This window comes from Varanus komodoensis, unplaced genomic scaffold, assembly GCF_004798865.1.
Source record: "Varanus komodoensis strain SLA01 unplaced genomic scaffold, ASM479886v1 scaffold28, whole genome shotgun sequence".
Taxonomy (NCBI): domain Eukaryota; kingdom Metazoa; phylum Chordata; class Lepidosauria; order Squamata; family Varanidae; genus Varanus; species Varanus komodoensis.
In genome coordinates this window covers 2,086,243-2,110,737 of record NW_025335727.1, presented here as the reverse complement: position 1 = coordinate 2,110,737, position 24,495 = coordinate 2,086,243, and the positions used below count along the sequence as shown (strand labels likewise).

The 24,495-nt window shown below is 42.5% G+C and overlaps 1 protein-coding gene across 1 annotated transcript in view; it reads right to left on the bottom strand.

The window, feature by feature from the left end:
* Window positions 1–3,142: 3,142 nt before the first annotated feature.
* MCF2L2 (MCF.2 cell line derived transforming sequence-like 2) overlaps window positions 3,143–24,495 on the bottom strand; it is a 37,210-nt gene continuing 15,857 nt past the window's right edge. The window contains exons 4-11 of the mRNA XM_044434468.1: window positions 23,923–24,039; window positions 21,396–21,545; window positions 16,586–16,710; window positions 13,670–13,784; window positions 12,347–12,466; window positions 9,941–10,132; window positions 9,129–9,320; window positions 3,143–8,510 (exon numbers count right to left, since the gene is read on the bottom strand). Of these exons, the coding sequence (XP_044290403.1) occupies window positions 8,271–8,510; window positions 9,129–9,320; window positions 9,941–10,132; window positions 12,347–12,466; window positions 13,670–13,784; window positions 16,586–16,710; window positions 21,396–21,545; window positions 23,923–24,039 (1,251 nt within the window). The 3' untranslated portion in view covers window positions 3,143–8,270. The remainder of the gene's footprint in view (window positions 8,511–9,128; window positions 9,321–9,940; window positions 10,133–12,346; window positions 12,467–13,669; window positions 13,785–16,585; window positions 16,711–21,395; window positions 21,546–23,922; window positions 24,040–24,495) is intronic.

The following is a 24,495-nucleotide window of genomic DNA, read 5'->3' as shown; positions in this document are numbered from 1 at the left end:
TGTCCCCTTAATTTGGAACAAATGACCTCTTGAAATGTCACAAAAGCCTGCACAATGTCTCTGCTGAAAAAAATTTGCAACGAGTGTGCCTGTCATACAAAGTAATATCTTCTTTTTAATCTGCTCTCAGCACGTGACCTCCAACTATTTGTAAGTGTGTATGTATGCGCTCATGGCTTGGGTTCCTTCTTTGTACTGATTTTCTAAGCCTTCACCAAATCCTGAGTCATGCCAGAGCCCTGTTATACAAATACAGATCTTAGAACTTCTTTTGAAGGAAAACAAAGGATGCAAAAAGGTGTTTGAAGACTTGTTTGCCTTGCTGTTGTTAGTGATATACACCTAGGAATACCTCAAACAGGAAAATGGCTAAGGGGGCAGTTGAAACATTTGATACTAGATTTAGAGGAGGCTAAAGAGATAGCAAAGAAGTGGAATGGGTTATTTTTGTTTATCTTTGGGGCAGATACCACTGCCACAACTGAGATTTTCAGGAAGAAAGTCCCAGGAACTAATGCAAACAGTCTTAACAAGATTAAATTCTAGACCTTCTTGAGAAGTTTAAAGCTGACAAATCACTGAGTCCAGATACCTGTCCATCCAAAAGAATTAAATTCGTGTTCTTAAAAGTTCAAATGTAAAATCATTTCTAACAACGATCAACTTCTACACCAGAGGAATATTCTTGAAGATCAGGTGAAGGTACCTCCTGGAAGCAGAGCCCTTCCACATCTATCACACCCATCATGGAGAAATCCGCTTCAAAAGAGTTAGAACTCCCAGAGAGAAACAGCATCAAGCAGCCCATGCCTTAAAAGTAGGAGGAGCCTGAACTCTCAGGGAGGAAAGCTGCCAACCCATCCCCACAAACAAGGGGAAATCAGCATTGGCATCTCAAAAAGCAAACCTGAACAACCTCCATAAGGAGTGCTTGTCTAGAAACAAAGGCTCCTCGTGACTAAATGATTCTTTGTAGGGCCCTCCTCATCAGGAGGAATTCTTTCAGAAGCCATAGATGTGCTGCAGCTCAGTCCAGGAAGGGGCTCTGGAAGCTCTAGCTTATAAACCTAAGTATGAGGGCTGCTAGAAGAACTCCTTATTCCAGCTCTTAGTACCACAAAGCCTTGCTTCTTGTTTGGACTGATCTCTGATAATGCTGAACAACACTTCTAAATGGTCAATTGTCCATTTGTGACACTTGCTGTGCCCAGAAAACTCTTTTAAGCTGTGATGGAGAGATGACTGTATTTAGTGCAACTTGAGTTAGGATGCATACTTTTTCTAATTTTTATTTAAATAGCCGGTGATTTCTACTAGTCGAAAGTGAATTCATTCTTACCTTCTTCTGGTGGAAAGATTTTCTTCGCTTTCACTCATCACTAAGATTCTGCTGGAACCTCCCTGACTTGCTTCATGCATAACTTCAATCTGGACGATAATTTTGAGAAACACAACAAAAAGGTGTCTGACTAAAGGTTCATTTTTCTGTGGTGCAGTGCTCTGCCTAAGGCTAGCAGTCAAAAGTTGGGAGGTGTGGCTTGTCAATGCACTTTGCATCCAAAACTGTCTGCAACTTGGAAGGACTTTTCATATACTGTAGAAGTCTTACTCAACAGCAGTTCTTATGCATAATCAATAGCAGATCATGATGTACACTGATCATATACAGTATTAACATATTTGCTTTGTGTACACTAAATGTTCATACACAAGAATTCTGGTAGAAAATACTATCTGTGAACTCAGAGCTCCTTTAGGCCAAGACAGACTATTGATTCATTGAGCCCTGTGCTTTCTGCTGACCTCCATTAGTATTTTCCATCACTTGATTCTTTTAACTGGAAATGGCTACTCTCATTGGCTAAGTTAGAAGAAACACTGGTTCTCTTAAGTTTCAGTAAAGTCTTAGATGATTTGCTAAAGGAATTCGAAGGGAGGGAGGAAATGTCTTGTTGAATGCAAGAAAGTATGGAGGAAAGAATGGGGCACAGTAGTCAACATAGAAGAGGAGGCGTAGACAGAAACCCTGACATCTAGAATACTGAAGCTGACTAGACTTTTTCAATATATGAGTCAATTCAAAGACCTCTTTCTTTACTGTGATGAGCAAATGATACTGACAGATAAATGGTGTCATTTAAAATAAAGCAAGTAGGGCCAGGGATCAAGTAACCCTCAACCACAGTATAAGCCTTTGCTGTAAAATCTATTTATCTGAGAAAAGCTCTATGTTACTTAGACCCTATGGAACCAGACAGCCTTCATGACTAAGGTGTCAGGTGGAAGAACTCCACCCAGCATTTCCACATTGGACCCAATGGCATCAGGGGATAATGGCAGTCAGGGCCTCATCTCCTAATGGCATGCAATACCTGACCCCCAGTCCCAACAATATTCCCCACTCCTCATCTAGAAACATAATATTGTACAAAGATGTTGGTTTTCTCCAACGGGGACTGTATTTACATAAACAACACAAGCTTCCTACCTTAATTCCACCTTTGGTCTTCTTTACACTTTTCTTTTTTGACAAGTCTGCATCAGAGATGGATTTTGGAGGACTGGAAATTTCTACCGATCTCCTGTTGGTAGCTGAAATAAACAGGCCCACAAAAAAATCAGAAAAAGCAACACTACAAACCAAGGACCCAAGAGCAAAGAGCTCAGTTATTTTAGTGGCTGTGCAGATTTAAGTAAATATTTTTATAGTATTGGATGGTTATATATATAAATAGATGTGATATGGAAATATACGGGATTAGGTAAAGTGTTCAAAACCCTGGTCTATAGAAGCTAGGGCTTTGCTTTAAAACAAAAATACATTCTGTGTTAAGATAAAGTCTTCACCCTAAATAAATAATGTGTGATTCCCTTATATTTTGTTTGAGCTAAATTTATTCTGCAGAGTTCACTATTTTCTATAATTCTGGGTTTGTTAACTGGAGCAAAACCTATATGGGGTTCTAAAACCCAGCACTACAAAACTGAAGGCCAGACTCCATAGTTACATTAAACATGTAGCTTTGTTCTTCTGTATTGTTGTTTTTACTTTAAATAGGCGACATAAGCGGGGGGGGGGTCCTTTTAGGCCAGGGGAGGACAACTCACAGGCAGCAGATAACTCTCCTACAGTACTCCTGCTACCACTGCCAAAAAAGCCACACCATCAAGACAGCAATCAACCTGGATCACTATTTTACTGTTGCCATTAGGCAACAGTAAGGGAGCAACTGGGTCATGACTAATGGGGCACAGAGGAGGTCAAAGCCTCCTCTCTCCCCCAGTTACCCCAAAGCAGCCATGAATGCTGTTTTCTGTGTTGCTACTGGCAGAGCAAAAACAAATACGCTGTCGGGGTTGTAGCAACCCTTTGGGTGTTGCTAGGCACCCTATAGATGTGTGCAACACACTGATTTAATCTGGTTGCACATGGCTGAAAACCACAGCAGTTGGCTATTAAGTTAATATTGATACGAAACTCATGATTCATAGTCTTGCCTGAGCCTCTGAAGGAGAGGTGCATCACTTAACAATGGAAGGAGTTTGCGCAAGACAGGCTTCCAGTACTTAATTATTTCTGTCTCTTTCTAAAAGGAAGGCCAGATTCATTTTGTGTTTTGTTTTGATTTGGTTTGCAACACCAAAACTGGAAGCACTCCTTTATTAAAGGGACACTGCTATGAAAAGTGTGTCCATGTAGCAGTTGCATGGACAGGACTGACTTTGTTTTCACCATCCGAGTGCCAAATTTAGGTTTTGCACAGGTCCTTTCTATAGCTGAGACTGCCCTTGTGGGTGCTTTTTTGGCCCATGATTTATTTATTATGCATTAATTATTATGGGCATCTTTTCATTTAGCTGCTGAAACTACTACCTCACTGTTGAAACAGACAGTTCCTTACTCTAAGCTGTTCCTAAACTTTTCTTTAAAAATGCTCACGCATAAAATGAGCCTTGTGAAGCAAAGCAAATTGGTTCACCTATTCCTGCAGCCCAAGGAAAATCCACAAAAAGTGTGAAAAGACAACATGTTTCCCATATTGATTGCTTCATCATCATCATCATTTCATTTCTATACTGCCCATAGATGAAGCTATCTGAGTGGTGTACAGGAACAATAAAATCCAATAGCTTAAAAGAGTGAGAGTCAAAAATTAATTTAAAATAACTATATTATTTTCGGCACCAGGTCAAAACCTTTTTATTTAAGCAGCATTTTAAAAGATAATAGTGTTAATGATTTTTCCAGTCACTTTTGCTTTGTTCTATTTTGATTTAATTTGATTTATCTGATGTTTGTTTATTGTTTTATATTGGTATCACTGGTTTAATCTGTGGATGGTGTTATTAGATGTTTTAAATTGTTTTAAAATGTGCTGTAAGCTGAGATATTTATATAAAGGATGGCATACAAAAGCTTTTAATAAACAAATAAAAGAGCATTAAAAGACAATTTAAAAACCTGGCCAAGAGTAAGAGGCACTTGGCTAATTTTATCAGGCCCCTGAATGTCCAGGGAGGTCTTTAAAGGACTTTACAAAGAGGCACCAAGAAGATGGCAAATTTGGCACCAGGTGGGCTACAGCAGAAAGGTTTTTCCAAGATTGGCGGGGGGGGGGAGCACCACTGTAAAGGCCCACCCACTAGCTGCCACCCTCTGAGTCTCTTGAGGGGTTGGCACCCAGAGAAAGGCCCCAGAAACTGAGAGTAGTGTCTGGGTAGATTGAGAGAGGCACTCTGATAGGTATTGCAGTCCCAAGCCATGTGGGGCTTTATAGGTTAAGACCAGCAATATTTAGAGGTATTCTGCCTCTGAATCTGGAGATTCTCCATGAATATGTTCAATCTCCTAGTGAAACAATCTAAGCCAATGGCCATCACCCCATCTTATGGCAGAAAATTTGACAAGTTAAATTAAGTAAATACCTCATCGCCAATGCCTCATTTAATACAAACATGAGTGCCTCATTCTCCTTAATGAAAAGCAGGAAGGATGAAACTAATGCCCAATGCCAAGTAGCTACACCAGACATAACTGCACTGTGTATGGATGAAATAATGTGGTTACTGTGAGAGTAGAATGATGAACGAGTTGTTGTTACCCTTGCGGTGAAAAAAGGTGAAAACACAGCCATATAGCATCTGGCTTGGATTCCGACTTTCCATTTACAAACAAAACAGCATTCATGTTCACCAAACAGGCTATCTTGCTTCCTGCTTCACTCTGCATCCCCTTGCCAACCTTCGGATGCATGGAGTTCCCAATTAAGGAGAAGCAGGTAGAAAGTGTCTCCTCTTAGGATCAGTTTAGAATTCAAAGCCTCGTGTTTTCAGTTGTAAGGTACAAACATCATTTCACAGCAATACAACAATGTTTGTTAAAAGCATGACATGTAGAAGAATATATCCAAGCTGCCTTTCATTAAAACCTTCCTCACAGATAGTAATGTGAAGGAGGTTTTAATTACCAGTTTTCCACCCTCAAGGGCCATCAAAACTGCATGAGCACCTTTGTTTTTATGTATTGTACTTTTCTTAGTCACCTGTGTCCCTGTATGTATGTATGTACATACATATGTACATACATATGTACAAAAGTATGTATTGTACTTTTCTTAGTCACCTGTGTCCCTGTACACAGTTATACACTGCAGTTGTGTGAAACACGAGTCTTTTCCCTTGCCTTTTCTCCCTGCTCCTCTTCCTCTGACAAAATGTAAATTTGTCTGCCTCAAAGATTTGATTAGTCCCAAAGAAAAAATGGACAACAGAGAACCTCTTGTTGCGAATAAGAATATTTACCATTATGATATGTCATTATGATAGTGGCAAAAACACCTAATTGTGCTATAGACTAAATTTCATTGCTTGTAGAAGAATCCACTGGAAATCACATGGACAGGGGTGCCACAATACTTGCAGAGGTGGGGGCTGCACAATTTTTTTAGGTAAATAACAAATGAATCAGAGTTGTCTCTTAGGGATGCCCCAGGCTAGTACTAGCTGCAGCCAAGAATGCAAGACACTAATGTGGGCTGATTCATGGACCTTAATAACCACCTATGATTATCAGCATGCCTTGTTCTGATGTGTTATCAATCGCCTCTCCTTGCATAAAAATTGTCAATTTCTTCTTCTGCAGCATCTGATGTCAGACTGCAGACTTGAGTGATGGTTATGTTGATAGGTTTTCCACAAATTTTTATCGATATAAAAATCAAAACAAAACACAAAATGAATCTGACCTTCCTTTTAGAAAGAGACAGAAATAATTCAGTACTGGAAGCCTGTCTTGTGGAAACTCCTTCCGTTGTTAAGTGATGCACCTCTCCTTCAGAGGCTCAGGCAAGACTATGAATCATGAGTTTCGTATCAATATCAACTTAATAGCCAACTGCTGTGGTTTTCAGCCATGTGCAACCAGATTAAATCAGTGTGTTGCACACATCTATGGGGTGCCTAGCAACACCTAAGGGGTTGCTACAACCCCGACGGCATATTTGTTTTTGCTCTGCCAGTAGCAACACAGAAAACAGCATTCACAAAAAACTGAAAGCACTCCTATATTAAAGGGACATTGCTAAGAAAAGTGCCTCTCAAGGGCAAGGGGATGTGGAGTTGGAACACACATCATACAAGGGTAGGACAAATCCTATGTGTAACACACTACAGCTATTGAGTGGTATAGAAATGTAATACATCAAGAAATATTAGATTATAAAGGAGAGGAAAAAACCCGTGAAGCCAATGACGGCAGAAGTGAAATAGTAATCCCCCAACACCACATTCTAGACAAAGTCCAACAGAAAAGACAGGAACCGCTGCAAACAGCAACCTCAAGGTCCAGCCACATGTCAGTTCAGGAGGATATAAACAATGGCATTGAAAGCCACCAAGAGAAACAGGAAAACTGTAAGCTTCTTTCTTCTTTTTAATAATGTGGACCCCTTGCAAGCAGCTGTTTTAACATTTACAGAGATAATGCAAACAAGGTGCTTTCAACACTCATAAAATATGTATTTTGACTCAACAGTTCAATCTCAACCCATTGGCCATGTATCAAGGGCTCAATTAATCTTTTTACTACTTGGCTGGCCATTTTTAAATAAAAACATTCCCATTATTAAGGAACATTAACACTCTTTTGTCCCCAAATATTGATTTATGCTAATTAAGACAGTGGAAATCATAATAAAATTATTGCACAAAGGGCATTCTTTTAGATATATGGTATAAACACTAATGGCTAAGAAATAGGACGTATTCTTTCTTTTTAAAAATGCTTTTGACATAACTCTCCACCTAAAACCCTGTACTGCATAAGCATCTTTGGCAAGACAAACTCTTACCAATAGTTTAGTTCCCTATCTTGTCTCTGTCATACTTTACAACTGCCCTGTAATAGGGAAACAGATAGGGGAAGGGAAAAGGAAGGTTTTTCCTCAAATCTGTTTTTTTAAATAAATGTTCAGGGCTGAAAAGCATAGCAGTTTCCTCAAGAGACAGCGATAGAATTCACATCTGCCACATTTCCTGAGTCAGCTAATCCCTCCACAGCTTTTTCAACTTTCCTCTTCATACCAGATGTTATCCATTAAGTGGGGGCTTTTTCACATACTACAAACTATGCAGGATGCTATGATGGATCCAACTATTTAGACATGGGATATAAGTAGCATTAGGACTTTATTACTTACAAAGATTGATTGAGCAGACTCCAGCTGTGTTTCCACTCAAAAAGAAGCTGATGCGACAGCTTTCTGGGGCTAATTCATTCCCCTGAGCTGGATCACTGTGTGCACGGCCTAAGTAGTTCATTGCAGAATTAGTTGACTACTAAAGGAGTTGTAAGATTGCTTCAGCATATGCAGAAAATGTAGTGGAAGTGCAAACTAAGCAGGCTGCCTATAACTCAAATCATGCCCATATTCTTGGGATATCAGTTCAAATAGTATGCTAAGGGTGTGCCAGGCAACATCTAAGGGACCATATAGTATTGCATATAGTCTGAGTTTGGAAATGGTGCTCCAACATCAAAGCTGGGATTCAGAACTCCAGACCCTCATCTCCTTGTAACTAACATGGAAAGAAGTGCAATGGAAATGCAACCTCAGAGAGGAATAAAATAGGGGTATACCAAGAAGAAAAATGTAGTCCAACACGTTTTGGATCTTAATGTTCCCTTATTGGGGAATCTTATAAAGAAGAAAAATTCAAATGTGGATATCCTGACCTTTATTTATTTATTTAAAGCTTTTATATCCCACCCTTCACAATATCTCAGGGTGGCTATTTATTAGCTTGTCTGTTCTGGAATACCTGATTTCCTTACCTAGTGTGGCAGGCCGAATGCTTTTAGGTGATGCTCGTTTTGGTGATGACTCGGGATGTGGAGCAACAGGTTGCACTGGTCGGGTCTGTTTTGCTGACAGCTTCTTCAGACTCACTTGCCTTTTCTCAAACATTTCCTGCACATCCTCCAGTTTTTGTAGAACTCTTTGGGCATTGCTCTGGAAGAGGAAGTCAGATGCAAAGTATGCATTGGCAGGAGGCTAGGTATAATTCCAGAATGCAACATTTTCCTCCAGAAGTGCTAACAGCTAGTAACAGCTACATCTTATCCCAATTTATATTGGCCATCAATTGCTACTAGTCAGGATGGCTAAATGCAACCTCCAGGATTAGAGGCAATATGTGGGGAGCAACAGTCATGCATGCGGGCTCTCCTGAGGCATCTGGGCAGCCCTGTGAGAAACACAACACTGGACTATATAGTGTGTCAAACCTTTGTCAAAATGTTAAGGGCTGAATTCAATTCTCGAGATGCTCTCAGGGGTTACATTCCATTGGTTGGCGGGGCTAAACATAAAGAAGGAAAATGCCGAAGACAGAAGACGCAGGGTGAAAAATATCAGCATATTTTAGCTTGAAGCTCTTACGCCTGGTAACTAAGTCTTTTAGAAAACCTGCACAAAAGCCAGGACAACTGATCAATGATCAGGAAAGAGGGTAAGGCTATCTGGCAAACCCTAGTGACTGGATTTGGTCAGATTTTGCCTGTGGCTCTTAAGTTTGACACTCCCAATATAGGTTTTCCATCTGATCCCAAAGGGCTCTGACATTCTTACCTTTATTTCTGGGGTGAGAATCATATCAAACTGATTGTAGAACTCCTTGGCATTCAACAGTTGATGATCCTTCGCAGTTTCCAGGAATCTCTCTATGTCACAAAGTGCAGTTTCAGCTCCCTCTTGTGTCTGGCATTTGTCCACAGCTTGAGAAGCTAAGAGGTAGATTCCAGCTTCACACCACTGACTAGCCTTGAAAGGGGTGGGTGGGAAAGTGAACTATTAAAATTATTATTTATTCATTTCAATACCACCCTGTACCTGAAGCTCTCTGTGTAGTTTACAACAAGGTATAAAAACAAAACAGTAAAATATGATACAAATAAGATGTTAAAAGAGCTAAAATTGATTTAAAATAGCTTTTAAAATAACAGTAAAATACAATAAAAAGACTCAGTAAGAGGAAATACCAGAATAATTCTCTCAGGGTCCTGGATGACCTAAGAGATTTTAGCCGCCATACAGTGAGCTGTCTTGACCTGATGCTGAAAATGGTAAAAATAGGAGCAGGTAGAGAAACCCAAAGTTTGGTGGACTTCAGGCAAGGGGAGAGGTAGGTTGGGCTGAGAGTCTGCGACTGGTCCAGAGTCACTCAGTGAGCGTCATGGCCAAGTGGGCACTAGAACCCAGATCTCCCAGGTCCACAGTCCAGAACTCAAGCCACCCTACCACAGTGGCGCTGCTTGACGCAGCCCTCTAACCAATGGTCACTGAATGGGAAAAAGGTTTTCATGACCCATTATTGCACTAATTTTAACCAAATGCTATCAAATACTAATGTATCCTATATTTACCAGTTTCATGCATCTTACCTTATCTAATTGTTTGTGCAATTCTAGGGACTTCCCTAAAATATCGTATTTTTTCTTGGTCTCATTGGCAAAGTCATCACAGATCCGCCTGAGTTCAACACACTTTGGTCTAATGGAGTCAATTGCATAATGGTTGTTTTGGATTAGCTGGTCTCCATGAAGAGCTAATGACTGGGCTTTTTCCAAAGGTTCCTGTAAAAAGCAAAAACATTTGAAAGGGTTAGGATACATATAATCTGAATGCACCAAGAACAAAAGCAATCCCTTTGTTGTCCACACGGAAACCTGGAGATACTGGTTCTTGTAAGCAACATCCCCATTTCTTATGAATGTAGACTACTGGCTTGCTTGGCAAACACACTTCAGCATTTCTGAAATCCACAACTCAGACCCATGGGGTGCGTCAGCATCTTCCATTCCAAGTTGGCCCCTGCAGCTGACAAGGAGAATGGTGGGTCTGTGAAGTCCTCACATCTGTGCACTGCATGTATTAGAGTGTATTGTGTAAAGGCTTGACTTTCTGCTGACTTGGTCAACTTTTGCACGATGCCTTAACAGAAATCAGCCTTAACAGAAATTAACAGAAAAGCTTTATGCAGCTGCATGGAGAGAAGCATCACTGCATGTCTAATGATTGCAGATTAAGCTGCAGTTAAAGGAACTAGAAGGAGGACCTGCTAAACAGTTGGCAAGATTAGCCAGAGCGGTTGGCAACCCATTTTCACCACTCCTTTGATCAATTTCTGGATTCCGCCAGAAATTGCCATCTGCACATCTCAGAATCTAAAACCTCCATGTTTTCACTCCCAGTACTCTCCATGGGCTGCAGTATTTTCTCTTTCTCTCCTTATCTCCAGTCACTGCCTGTCTATGAACTTTTCCAAATAATGCTGCTTAATCAATGTATTTACTTTCTGTTTCATTGCAGCACTGCAATCAGAAGGATACACAAAGAGCAATTCCTTTCTCGTTTTTCCACTATACAACCTCTAGGTGTAGCTGTACCATAATGCATATACACCAGGAGAACAAATGTAATTTTGTCCCTGTCGTACTTTAATAAATTTCCCTGTTCTAAATCATAAATAAATATGGAAAAGTGCTCTGAAAAGCAGGAACAAAACTGGAGGATTGTGGCATCGTCCAAAGAGTCCCAAAGCAATGATTCACAAATTCATATTAAACGCATACGAGCCTATACAGTGTCATGGTGAAGAGCGTGGGGCTGGGACTCAACCAACCTGGGTTCAAGTCCCTGCTCAGCCATGGGGCTGACTGGGTGACTTTGGGCCAGTCACAGACTTTCAGCCCAACCTACCTCCAAGGTTGCTGTTGCGGGGATAAGACTGCGAGCAGCAGGAGAATGACGTAAGCCACTTTTGAGTTCTTTAAAAAAAGGCAGGGTATCAATCTAATAAATAAATGATACCTCGTGTAGAAAAGCCCTCTGTCTCCTTTACTGCACTCAGTCACAGGCCACCTTTCCTCTCTAAATGATTCACTGCTGATGACTAGAACTCCCTCCTAAACATATATAGGGTAGGATCACTTCTTTCAAATCTGTCACCCCAAACCCCACTTTTTTCAAGGAACTTTTAGCAAAATACTTTAATGTTTGCCCCCATTGTAATGAAATCCAAGTATAACTAATTGTGATCACAACCGCCTCTTGGTATCCATGCCACTTTCCCCTTGCCCCCGCCCCCTCTGTTGCTTCTCTCACAATATGAAACCTACGCTCCCTGGGAACAAGGGCTTATCGTTGCTTGTGGAACTCTGCAACATGACACAAAGGCCTTTCCTGCTATTTCCTTTCTCCAGGAAGATGCATAAATGCTTCTGTGGACAAACCCATGCACAGCAGAAAAGCAGATTCCAGGGAATCCAAAAGACTTCATTTTTCAGGGGAGAAAGTGAGGGATACTGAAAACAGTCAGTGGCCATGAAATAATTTTATTATATTTCTATACCATTTTTTCCTGTCAAGCAGCTTAAGGCAGCTTCCATAATTCTCCTCCTCTTCTCAGTTTTATTCTCACAGTAACAACAACCCTGTGAGGTAGGATAGGTGGAGTCTGTGGCTGCCCAAATGTCATTCACTGAGCTTCATGGCTGAGTGGGGACTAGAACCCAGACCTCCTGAGTCCCATCCTAGCATCTGTAACTACTACACCATACTCACGCTGATGGCCTCTGAAATGGTAACTGATACTGAGCAAAACGGAAATGGCAGGGACAGGGCAGGGAAGGAATAACATGGCTGGGATTTTGTAGCAGCACTTCACACTACGATGTTTTGTCAAGGGTCTCACTTGCAATAAATAACTAACAACGAACATTATTAATCATGCTCAGAATACCATTTCATTATATCATCAGAGCATTATAACACCATAAAAGTCAAACCTGTCCTCTCTCTTCCAGTTGCTTTCGTTCCTTCAGAATGTGTTTCACACGGGTGACACTGTCTCCGATATCTGTGAAACCCGCCTGTATTTCCATCAAATTGTCCAGTGCCAGTTTTACCTATAAGAAAAGCATGCATAAATAGATAGGAAAAATTAGTGACTGGCCTAAAATGTTGTGATTGTTACCAGTTAATAAGCAAAGCTATTTAGAGACAGTCAAAGGAAATTCTTCTGCCCCTCTTCTCTTCTTGGTAACTGTCCATCAGCGAACAGGATAGGTTTTAAGAGCTCTTTCAAACATTGTCTGGTTCAAAATCAGGACAAGTGTACACTGAAACTGTTCTGATTCTGTTTGGTAGCTGTCTATCTAAAACCCCCAGTATTAAAGGACGCATAACTGGCTCTATTCTATTAAAGTTGCTTAATCTTCTCCCAAGCATTTCAAAATTACATCTATGCCTAGATTTCTTGGGCTGTTGGTCTTGAATCTGAACTGCCCCATCTTATCTTCCAAGAAAGTTACAGCAGCTTTGAAGGATGAAATTTCCCAGTACTTAGAATGGAGAAAGGCCCATGGAGAATTGCAATCCTGCTTATTTATTTTTATTTATTTATTAAAAGCTTTTCTACGCCATCTGCCACTAGTATCTCAGGATGGCTTATGATAAAACGCATAGAATAAAACAAATACCACAGCAGTGCTGCTTGTCTGATCGCATTTGAAATAACCTGCAGTTCCACTGAAACATCCAGTGCTGAATCTCCTGTACAAGAGGTTTTGCTCTGAACTCTGGAGATTAAGAGATTTGGCACTGAGCAATTTCTGCGATTTTGTTGCTTCCCGTTTCTGGGATTCTGTTGGGACGAGGACCACACCTGTTGTTAGGCAAATCGGTGAAGCTGGCTCTGCTGGCGGCACAATGCAGAACACGGTATGCCACACGGCCTGCCCGGCTTCCTCAAAGCTAGCCTGCCTGCCTGCCCGCCCACCCTTTCAAGTGAAGTGGGGGAACACTGTTCCCTAGCCAGTGCTGAATAAATACGATTGCCACTCCAGTCGGCCCTTTTTCTACATGGAATTGGAGGAAGCACCACCGTGTTCTTCACCACCGGCAACAAAGTTCTTTGAGATTCACTGGCTGACAGCTAGTTGGTTACCCTAGGATTCCATTTCTGTCTTCCCTACTTCTGTATTTCTTTTTCTCTAAATAAGACATACTGCACTCAACAGATATATGGAAGTTACAGTCAACAACGAAGACTTCATTGGGACTCAAAATCAAAGCGTTAGAAATTGTAAGGAACAAACAAATGAAGATACCTCTCTGAAATCCTGCTCAAAGTGTCGGAGCTGCAAACATTGTTCTAATTTTAGCTGGTGCTTGGACCAGAACTGGTCAAAGGCTCTCTCCGTTTCATCCAACTGAGCTAGCAACCTGTTGAGGCAATCAGAGCATGGCATTTGACCCAAAGAGGCATAGACTTGTCCTGATTTCAGAGCACAAAAGCAAACCAGTGGACTGATCTCTGCCACTGAGGAAGAGGGACAGTCCTCAAAGGGACAGAGACTAAGCAAGGCACTGTACTACCTGGCCACATACATGAGCTTCTCCCACCAAAAATGTCAGTGGGGAAGAGCAAGCAACAGTCAAAGGCTTCCTCTTCCTCCTATCTCCATTCAGAGAACCTGGGAACACATGCCAATTGTCGTATGAAGGCAGCTCTCCTCTGCTGAAAAGCTGTGCCAAGAATTCTGAAAGGTCTCCCACGAATGGGCAGAGAAAGTTGCACAATACAGGAATCAAGCATGCCATGGACATGTGACCCTCTGCGTGCATCGAAAGAGGGGGCTTGGAGCACACAGATTAACCCTGACGCCCAGTGGTGATGTGTCAGGCACCCACGCAGTCACACCCAGAACACTTTTTGGCCATTCCTGTTTTGTACATTTTGCAAAACATTCCTAGGAGATAAAAATGTGAAAGGCAGCCTCCCAAGCACGGAAATTTAAAAGACCAGCAAGAGGAATTACAGAAGAGCCCCTTTCATCTATTTTTTTACCCAAAAGCAATGCTGCTCTGTGGGCACACATGAGTGAATAAGGCAGAATAGCTCCTGTGTTTATAGAATCATAGACGAGTAGACTTGGATGGGGTCAAGAAGGCCACTGGGTCCAACCCCTGCTCAGTGCAGGACTCCAAGTTAAACCATCCCTCACAGATGACTTTCCAGATAGCTGTTATAATGTGATGATGTCCGTCGATCATTTTCGATGAGGACCTTGACATCTAACGGGTTGTGAGTTGTCCACAGTGTGTCCGCAGGTGGCTGATAAGGCCAATACGGGCACGGAGTGTTCTGCCACATGTCAGGCAGACATGTGTGGGCACCACTGTTGCAATATTTGCAACTCTGGCTTTATGGAGCGCTTGCTTCTCTTGTGTTATGGTTGTCCTTCTGGCTTCAGAAGTTATAATGTGATCAAGTGTCAAACCCCAATGCTCACCGTTGTTCCTGCAGGAAAATCCACATGAGTTACTGTGAGTAATGCCGTAAGCCACAGTAATATACACAATATAGTGCAACTGTGGGAGACTTGAAAGGTTATGCTACTATTTCAGTTGCCAGACTTATTCTGCCCAGAATTGAATGTTTAAAAATAAATCGTGTGGTATTCACAGTTCCACAGCTGTATAGGGGTGAAGTGAGAAACTGCCTCAGAAATAATGATTGCTGATTTCCTGCTCAAGATTTCCATCAAAATTTTTAAAAGGAAAGTATAGTTTCCTTTTAAACATGATACTGAGAGAGAAATAGCATTGAACAGCAACAGGATTATATCATGTGAATAAGCCAGACATTACACTAGTGGGGTAAAACACTCGTGTAAACGGGCCCATAAATACACGTACAGCATGAGGCAAAGATGATCAAATCAGAGAGGTCGGCTAGGCCTGAAGAAAATTGCTCGGGCCAGGAGAGCACAGTGAGGCAAAGTGGGGAAGGCAGTGGTGTATTCCTTCCCTGTATGAATGGTTCCATGCTAATAACAGATTCTCTCTCCTCCCGCCCTGCTCCCATGGTGTGTAAGGAAATGATGAACATGTGGGTGAAAGCTGCCAGCTACACTGTCTTGTCTAGCTTTTAAGCTGCTTCCTGAGTCGGGATAACTCTTTCTCCCGCTTCTAAATGTGGAAAAAGAAGCCCTTTGTGAGGGGCTCTTTGTTCTTTCTGCCCTGGTGTTTTTGATTCCACATGTAGACATTATGTAGAAGAATCCAAGAGAGAAAAAGGGGTGCTAACTGATCTTCAAAACATGTGGAGGCGGTGTGGAAGATTTTTCCAGATGGAGGGCTTGAAGTGCTAGCAATCAGTGGGCATTGTGCAGTTCCTTCTTTTGCTCCTGAAGATTTTCTGAATTAAGGAAAAAGACCAAAGCATTGGTAAGGAAATATAGGAAGATCATGCATGGAAGACAATGAGGGCCAGATGCTCTGTATACCTCTGTGAATGAACAAAGGTGATGGTGAATTTTAGATGCGTGTTAAGCCAGCTAGCTTGCTTGCTCTCTTAAAACAATGCTGCTTCTGAGTTTCAGTCTTCTTCTAATTTATTAAATGCGTTCTCCATTTGAATTGATAATTGAACCAATGAAGGAGCTAGGGGGAAAATCATCACGTGAAAGGATGTTTCAGTGGAGATCAAGTCCAAGATTATCCACACTATTCTACTGCTGGTTACTGTGTATGGGTGAGAAAGCTGGATAGTGAAGAAGCTAACAGGAAGAAAATTGATGTGTTTCAAACAAGGTGCTGGAGGAGAGCTTTGTAAATATCCTGGACTGAGAGAAAGGCAAGAAAGCTGGTCCTAGATCAAATCATGCCAGAACTTTTCCTGGAAGCAAAAATGATGAAACTGGAGCTGTCGCACTTTGGACGCATCATGAGAAGGTGAGACTCCCTGGAGAAGACCATCTTGCTAGTGAAAGTTGCAGGCAGAAGAAGAAAAGGAAGACCAAATATGAGATGGGTGGACTCCATAAAGGAAGCCACAGTCCTGGGTTTACAAGAGCTGAGAGGGCAGCCAAGGGCAGGAGATTTTGGAGGGCCTTCTTGCATAGGGTCACCGTAAATCAGAGACAACTTGATGCCACCTAACAACAATATGCACAATGTAAATAATGAACCAGACTGAGACTGAAGTTCACACTTCTCTAGCCAGCAAAATCAGCCTTGACCTTTCTACAGTCGCCACATTTTCAAGCTCATCAGGGCTCAGTTTGCTGGTGGCACTTCGTGTGACCGGCTCCCGGATGCAAGTCAGCAGCGTGGCCCCCTGCTTCACAGCGAGCCTCAGCTCATCCTGTTGAGAGAGAGAAAGAGGAGATAAATGCGCACTCGTTGCAGCAGAACGCATCGTAGCACCATCAGAAGCGATGGAAGCCAGACCAAAGGGCGACTGGTTACCTGCTCCCCTCTGGAATGGGCCATTCACAAGTCAAAGCATTACCTAGGTCAGGAGGGTTAAGGCTTCCAGCAAGCACAGCCCATATCCTTCTCCCTGGGAACTATGGGACTTGAAGTCCAGCTCATCTGTAGGGTAGCAGATTGCACCTGTCCCTCCTTTCCACCCACACATGCCATTCCTCAGCTCTCCCTGGCCAGGAGGAGAGTGGCCATGTACCCTGCTTTAAAGAGGACAGTCCTCTATTTGAAGAGCTACCAGTGGATCACTGTGTTCTCCACATCAGGGCTTGTCAAGTTCATGCCTGATTTAAAGAAAAAGAACCTTACAGAGGAAGAGCAGACAGAGCTGCAAGTACAGAGGTCACCTGATCACAGCCTTCCCAACTAGAGCAGGAAGGATTGTGTCTTTACTGAAATAACAGTAAATATAATTAAATACAACTAAAATTGTGTCTCTATAAATTAGCCTGTACAACTGTTATTCAGATCTCGGTCCTCTTTTGCGGTCATGTGTAAATGGCCACCCTAGACCTGAAAGGACTATAAAGACTTGTGGATCTGTCTGGTGCCTTTCCTGTGAACTAATGCACTGTATTCACTGTCGTATTCCTGGTGTTGGTGTCTTGATTCCTAGTTTCCAGCTGCCACTCAGCAATTGCACTCTCCCTCCACCTCCTATGAATTCTGCCAGGTCGTGCGGGCTTTATGGAATAAGCAAGGAGCACAACTTCCAGTTGTTCCAATTACTAGGGACAGTCCCATCTTCCAGTGACTGGTTAATAGTTGCCCACCTTAATCTTTCGCAGATAATTTGCCTTAAACATTTGTTTGGTGGGTGCTTATAGCAGGCATTACCATTTCTTCTCTCCTCATCATGGATCCAGCTGCTGCCTATCCAAACAGTACTGGAATCAGACAATACATAACCTACACTCAAAGGTTGAGTATGGGTGGAATGTTGGTTGTTGCTTGAACCATGGCTTGTCCTTGAAAGCTAGGCTATCATGTGTCAGAACCCAGCTCTGCTAGCAAGCCATGCCTAGTTTAACCACAAACCCATAAAAAGAACCCATGGCTTGCTGTAGGGGTTGTGAACTGTGACTTGTTCACCATGGTTTGTGTTCTTGGCTGGGTTCATACAACAGGATAATTCTTTCAATTCTTTCAACAGTTCAACGAGTTATTTTAGTGTCTGAACCCAGTAAAAGTATCTGAATGTCTTTGAACTGCAGCAGTTGATCTATAATATCTACCGTGAGATTGGACATTCTAATAAGTACTCTTAAAAGGAAACATCTTAATAACATAGAGAACTTCAGAAGCTAGTGAAGTTGCACAATAAGTACCACAGGCAAAAAAGCCTTCAGAAACACTTAATAGTGTGTTTGAGTCCCGTTCTGACACAATCCGAATTGTGCCTGAGGCAGGAGCAAACCTACCATCTCGTGCTAACAAGATCAGTTTTCAGCAGGATTGCGGTCCAGTTAATGTTTCAAAACTAGATGCATCTTATGAGTGTGGGTTGAATAAACAATATTTCTGAAGCAAGGACAATATTTTTAATGATGATCATTGCAGGCAGGCATGATCTGAAAAGAGGCATCCCTTCAGGCATGGAAGAAGAGAGAGTGCATTTTTTGTCTAATTAATTAGGGCAGCCTCCCCAAGCCTCGTTCTACTGGAGATGTTGAACTGCCACTCCATTCTCTGTACAGATCTATGGGAATCACATCACCTGGGAATGATGGGACTTGCAATCCAACACATCTGCAAGTTGGAGGAAAGGTGAATTTAAGGGACCTTATTAGTCTATTTAGGAGTACAATCCTAGGCAGATTAGACAGAAAAAAGTCCTACAGTTCCCAGCATTCCCCAGCCAATGTGACTGGTTGGGGGATGCTGGTTGCTGGAAGGCTTTTTCCTAACCATGCACATGGCTGGGCTAGAAGAGACTCGCTCTAACCAACTGATCCATTCAAACTGCATAGTTCAAATGCACTTCATATATTTTAAAAATATACCTTAAATTTGTAAAGGGGAATGGATTATCTATCTTTTCATCTCCATACATGGAGTGCCAGGAAATGATGCTGGGCTAAAAGAAAAAAAGGAAAATTTCATCTCTGAAGCAGCTCATATGGAAGGGAATGCAACACGGGACTGGACCATCACCATAACTTTTAGAACTTCTGGCATTCTCCTTGTGTATTTTGCAAAGCAGTTTAGGGTTTGTCTGTAGTGTGAACTTTTCTATGAGTGACACTGGTAATAAATGGAGCATAAAATTGCCCTACATATTTAAAATCATAATGTGATTTTCCTGGAAAGACTTTTACTGGCTTCCCACAACTTAGCGTCATGTGGCATTTATACATAAATATTCCCTCCAACGATTTACAAGGCTATGCAAGGAAACAAATTGTTTTTAATATCAAAGTGTTGGCAGTGACCAACTGCATAATTTTAATAATGCTCAGCTGAAAAGAGCAACAATGGGCGGGTGAAATAACTATCTGAAAATACTCGGAGGAGCTTCTGGAAGGTTGCTGAGAACGAAGGGACTTAATCCAAGAAAATGAAGGCAGATGCTGAAGAGTTAGGTAGGCTTAAGGAACAGAAGAAATCAGTCGAGATGGTTCAGTACTTTCCCGTCAAGCTACAGGCTACAGCAGCACTTCCTAAGAGCCGAGCCCCCTGCCGCTCACTGCCACTTGCACCGTCCTCTGCCAGTGCTGCTGGATCCTTGCACTTTCATATTGGGAGGATTCTCTGCAGAGGGTTTTGACGTGGCCACCCGAAGGCATTTCCATGTTCCCGAGGGTATTCTTGTGAGAGGGCAAAGCTCCCCACCCACCCACAATTAAAACAAGAGGGAAAACAGCCCTCATCACCTTACAAGTTACCAAATATCCCCCCAAATTCTGGGGTGAATGGTCCTGCAAAAGTGGTGAACATTCGCCCCAGGAGAGCCAAGCACACACCGTGATGTGGGGCATCAAACAGGGTTGGGACAAGCCCTATTGGAATCTGCCCCTCCAAGCATTTGTGAGCTTCCTCGTGTGCTTGGTCTTCCAAGCCAAGCCAAGCCAAGCCAAGCCAAGCCAAGCCAAGCCAAGCCAAGCCAAGAGAAAGTCCACAAATGCTCTCAGAGCCTTGGATGTGTACCGGCAACTTTCTTCCGCAGTTGCAGATGCAATGGAAAGCATGGAAAAGGATGCTCACACAGTGGTCAGGGAGGGGGCACTTTCCTAGCAAGCCCCTCGCACATATACCTCACACAGCAGCTTTTTCTGATGTGAGAGAGGGGCTTGCACAACGCATGGGACTCGATTCCTGGCAAATGCCCCATGAGCTCTGGGTGTGGTCACCGGGAACTTGTGCTCATGTATAAGTGGCCTGGGAATGGACAAGAGCCCAGGGAGCAGAGCCCAAGGAATCTGACGGATTCCCACCCCCAGAAGGACTCCTCACACATCCGTTATGACAGTCCTTATAGTGGTCACCCAAAGGAAAGGCCCCAGATTGTTAATCCAGATCAGCGCTCCAGTTTTTATCCTCCATGACTGTTCAGAATCAAGTCTCCCCAAATCCCTTGCATCACACCAGGGAATGATTATTGCTGAGAAAATCCATTCCCCCCGCTATGGCGAGGATGGCCATAGCTCAGAGGGAACAGAGAATTCTGAGCAGGGGGTGGCCCATGATGTTCAGGTCCCTGCTGATCAAAAAGGGCTGGTCATTGACTACAGGTGCATGTGCACAGAGGCAGAACGGGAAAACGCCGTGGCCTAAATGAGCACCAATAGCACGTTCACAGAGCAAATGCATGGGTCAAGAGATGGCCTTCGTGCAGCAGCAGAGGGTCCAGGTCAGCCAGCAACAGTAAAGTAACTGTGAAATTTGTTCTTCTCCTCTAAAATGTTTTTGCTCCTGGTCCAACCAACAAACCAAAACCTGAAATAGCATTCTTGGGAAGATTCCAAGAATGTTCAACAGCATCCAAAAATAGGTGTTTTACCTATTTTTCAGCAGGCTTGCTTTATGGCAGAAAGCTTTGTGCCAGCACTAACAGCTCAAGCACCTTTTCAACAGATTTATGTATTTATTTATTTATAGCCTCCCTTTTTAATTTACAAGGAAATCAAGGTGGCTTGTATAATTCTTCTCCACCGCCTCGTAATCCTACCTCACAACAACAACATTGTGAGGTAGTTTGGGCTGAGAATCTGTGACAGGACCAAAGTCACCCAGTTAGCTCCATGACTTAGCAGGGACTAGAACTCAGATCTCTAACATGCGCAGTGCTGCGTATCATTTCAAGAACTCAGGCACAAACTAAACTGAAAAACAAGTGAAGTGTTTTGTTATTTTGCCCTGGTTTTTCCAGATAGTTTTTACAGCAAATAAATATTTCATAGCAATGCCGAAAATGTTGCTGCATCTTTCAGCTGTTCTCAAAACGAAGCACAATAAAGAATTACTCTTGACTTCTGCCCCAGAAGAATCTAGTGATGAATTGTGGGTGTGTGTGGAAATGGCAAACCTGTGGCCTTCCATGCTCAATGAGACAGAATTGCTCACCTTCAGCTTCTTGTGCTGCTCCGTGTGGGAAGAAAGCAGCTCTTCCGTACACGGCACATCGTTGGGAAGTTCTGTTTCTGCCAAGTCTGTTCCAAAGGTCTGCAGCATCTGTGCTGTGGTTTTCACAGTCATGGCAAAATTCTCAATGGCCTGGAAAATTAGTGTAATATAAAAGACCTTCAAAAGCTATTATTCCATAGAGCAAAGAAGTTAGAAACATAGAAGCGGAGCGAGTCAGAAGGGGTCTCCCAGGCCATCTAGTCTGTCCCCCGGCTCCTGTTGGCTCCGCTCATGACATGCCTACCATGTGCATATCTAGCCTATCCTTGAACACCCTCACTGATGGGGCCTCATCCACCTCCCATGGAAGCCCATTCCATACCCTCGGGGTCCTAAATGTCAGGAAATACTTTCTGGCATCCAAATTGAACCTTGGTTCCCTGAGCTTGGCTCCGTTGGAGCATGTCCTGCCTTCCTCTGCAGCAGAGAACAGGTCTCTACCCACCTCCGTGTGACACCCCCTCACATACCTGTATGTCTCCAACAGATCCCCTCCGAGTCCCCTCTTCTCCAGGCTGAAGAGACCCAGTTCCCTCAGTCTCGCCTCATACCCCATCCCCTGCAAACCGGCCACCAACCTTGCAGTCCTATGCTGCACTGACTCTAACCCGGCTATATCCTTCCTGTAATGAGGGGCACAAAACTGAACACAATACTCCAGTTGCGGGCGCACCAGTCATATAGAGTGGTAGTAACACCTCTCTCAATCCAGAAGCTATGCTTCTGGCTATGCAACCAAGGGTGGCATTTGGTTATACAAGCAATTGCTATTTGTCCACTTACTGGATGTACAGGACAATCCTATGAACGTTTAGATGGAATTAGGTCCTACTAAAGCCAGTTCACATGACACAGCGGTAAACGGTGGGTTAACTAACTTCAGTTGGTTATCCTACAGTTTGCTAGGATGTGCACCACACATAGGCTAGGTTAGATCTTGCATGAAACAGGCCAAAATAGATTGAAGAAAAGCAAACCAGCAATACTTATTAAGCATATGGCATGCAAGGCTGTTAACACATTATTACATGTGTAAGGCACAGTACTAAATTAGAACAATGCTTTTATAGTTTACCTCATCCTCTGGCAACTTTCTCATAGGCTCCTTCCCTTCCTGAGGATGGGAACTGTCCTCCTCCATTCATACCTTATCTAAGGATGACTCTTTCAAGATGCAGGTTAAACACTCATCCTTGACCTGGTTCCTTCTTGTTCTCTCTTATCTAGACACAGTTTCCCTACAGCTACATAAACACAAGTTTTCTCTTAAAGCCTGCATTTATAAGAACCAAGGAGGGACCATCTTTTACCATTGCTGTTATTTTTATTTCTATTTTTAGAATTTGTTGTAAACCGCCCCGAGACATCTAACTATGGGACGGTATAGAAAAGTTTTAAATAAATAAATAATTTTTCCAACAGCTGCTTCTGTATTAACAACCTTTGGTCAGCCTGATTAGATCTTCTGAGTACGATATATAAACTCAGATGAATGGGCTGGTCAGGGAGTCACCTCAGCATTTAGCCCCTAAAGAACCTATCAGCTCAGGTTCACATGTCACACAACTCCTGATTAGAGGCTGCTTATGAAAACTAGAAATGGCCCACAGATGTTACACATCCCAGCAAATCAAAGGCTAAATAACCCACGATTGACTGCTATGATATGCAAACCAGTTCACTGTGCTCAATGAAGCTTATTCCCAGGAAAATGTGCATAGGACTGTAGTGCTGGATAATCCAACCAACACCATATTAGGGTCGTCAATATATTCAACAATCCAGCTTCGTGTCTCCAATTTAACACATTTTTTTCCCTGACATGAATAAATATTGTCCCAGTGGGAAGCCTACACAGAATACATTTTCTCTGAAGGAGGGAAGAAAACTGGAGGTTTAAGATGAGATTTTTGTTTATTTATTTAAATATTTTACAAGTTCCTCTTCACTTTCTGCCATTAGATGGCAAAAGAAGAAGGGGACGACAGAGGATGAGGTGGCTGGATGGAGTCACTGGGGCAGTTGGTGTGAGCTTAAGTGGACCCCGGGGGATGGTGGAGGACAGGAAGGCCTGGAGGAATGTTCTCCATGGGTCGGACATGACTTCGGGACTAACAACAACAACAATTTTACAAATGCATGGGCTATGCAGCCATTAAGGATGGAGGAAATGATACAAAAGCTGCCACAGTAGCCTGAAATATAAAACACACAAAACAACTCTCCAAAACTCTTCTTCCTCCAAGAGCCATTTTAGCAGGTCTACTTGGCACATAAAGCCAAGTGGTGGTGAACATCACATGCATTCCAGAACCTCTTTTTCGAGAATCCAGGACACATGGAACTAGCTCTGACCCCCATTAAAACACAGCACTATTTAGAAACTACTCTTGCTTCTTTATACCAGGTACTCCACTACTTCAGGCTTTTGGATAAGAAATGGAGCAATCCAGAAGATGTTACGTACAGTTCGATGGTGTATCCACTGACTATGTCCATATTCCAGGGTTCCTCCTAACTCCCGAGTAAGCTGACTTTTGTCGATGTAGCCATGTAGGTCAGAAACCGAATTTAACATGATGATCTGCATCAGTAAAACAAAACCAGTGGATACATTTTTATTTATTTATTATTTATTTAGGAGACTTCTATGCCACCCCATTCGCCGAAGCCTCGGGGCGGCTCACAACCATAAATAAACTTCAAGATAGAATAATATAAATTAACCATATAAATTAAGTTGCCCTGGCCAAAGAATAAAATGAATAAATAATATTAACAATTAAAATAACATTTGAATAAAAAGGTCTTCGCCTGGTGCCAAAAAACAAGTAACGACGGCGCCAGGCGGACCTCTCTGGGGAGCGCATTCCATAGATTTTTAAAACCCAGCCCCAACACTGTGCTTGCATTCCATTTTTATAATAGGTTTTCAATTTCTGCAGATGTAGTGTGATATTCTAATAGTTAGAACGTTAGTCTTTTAAGCTAAGATGGACACAGACTTCCTCAGATCAACAAACTTAAACTGTAGCACACC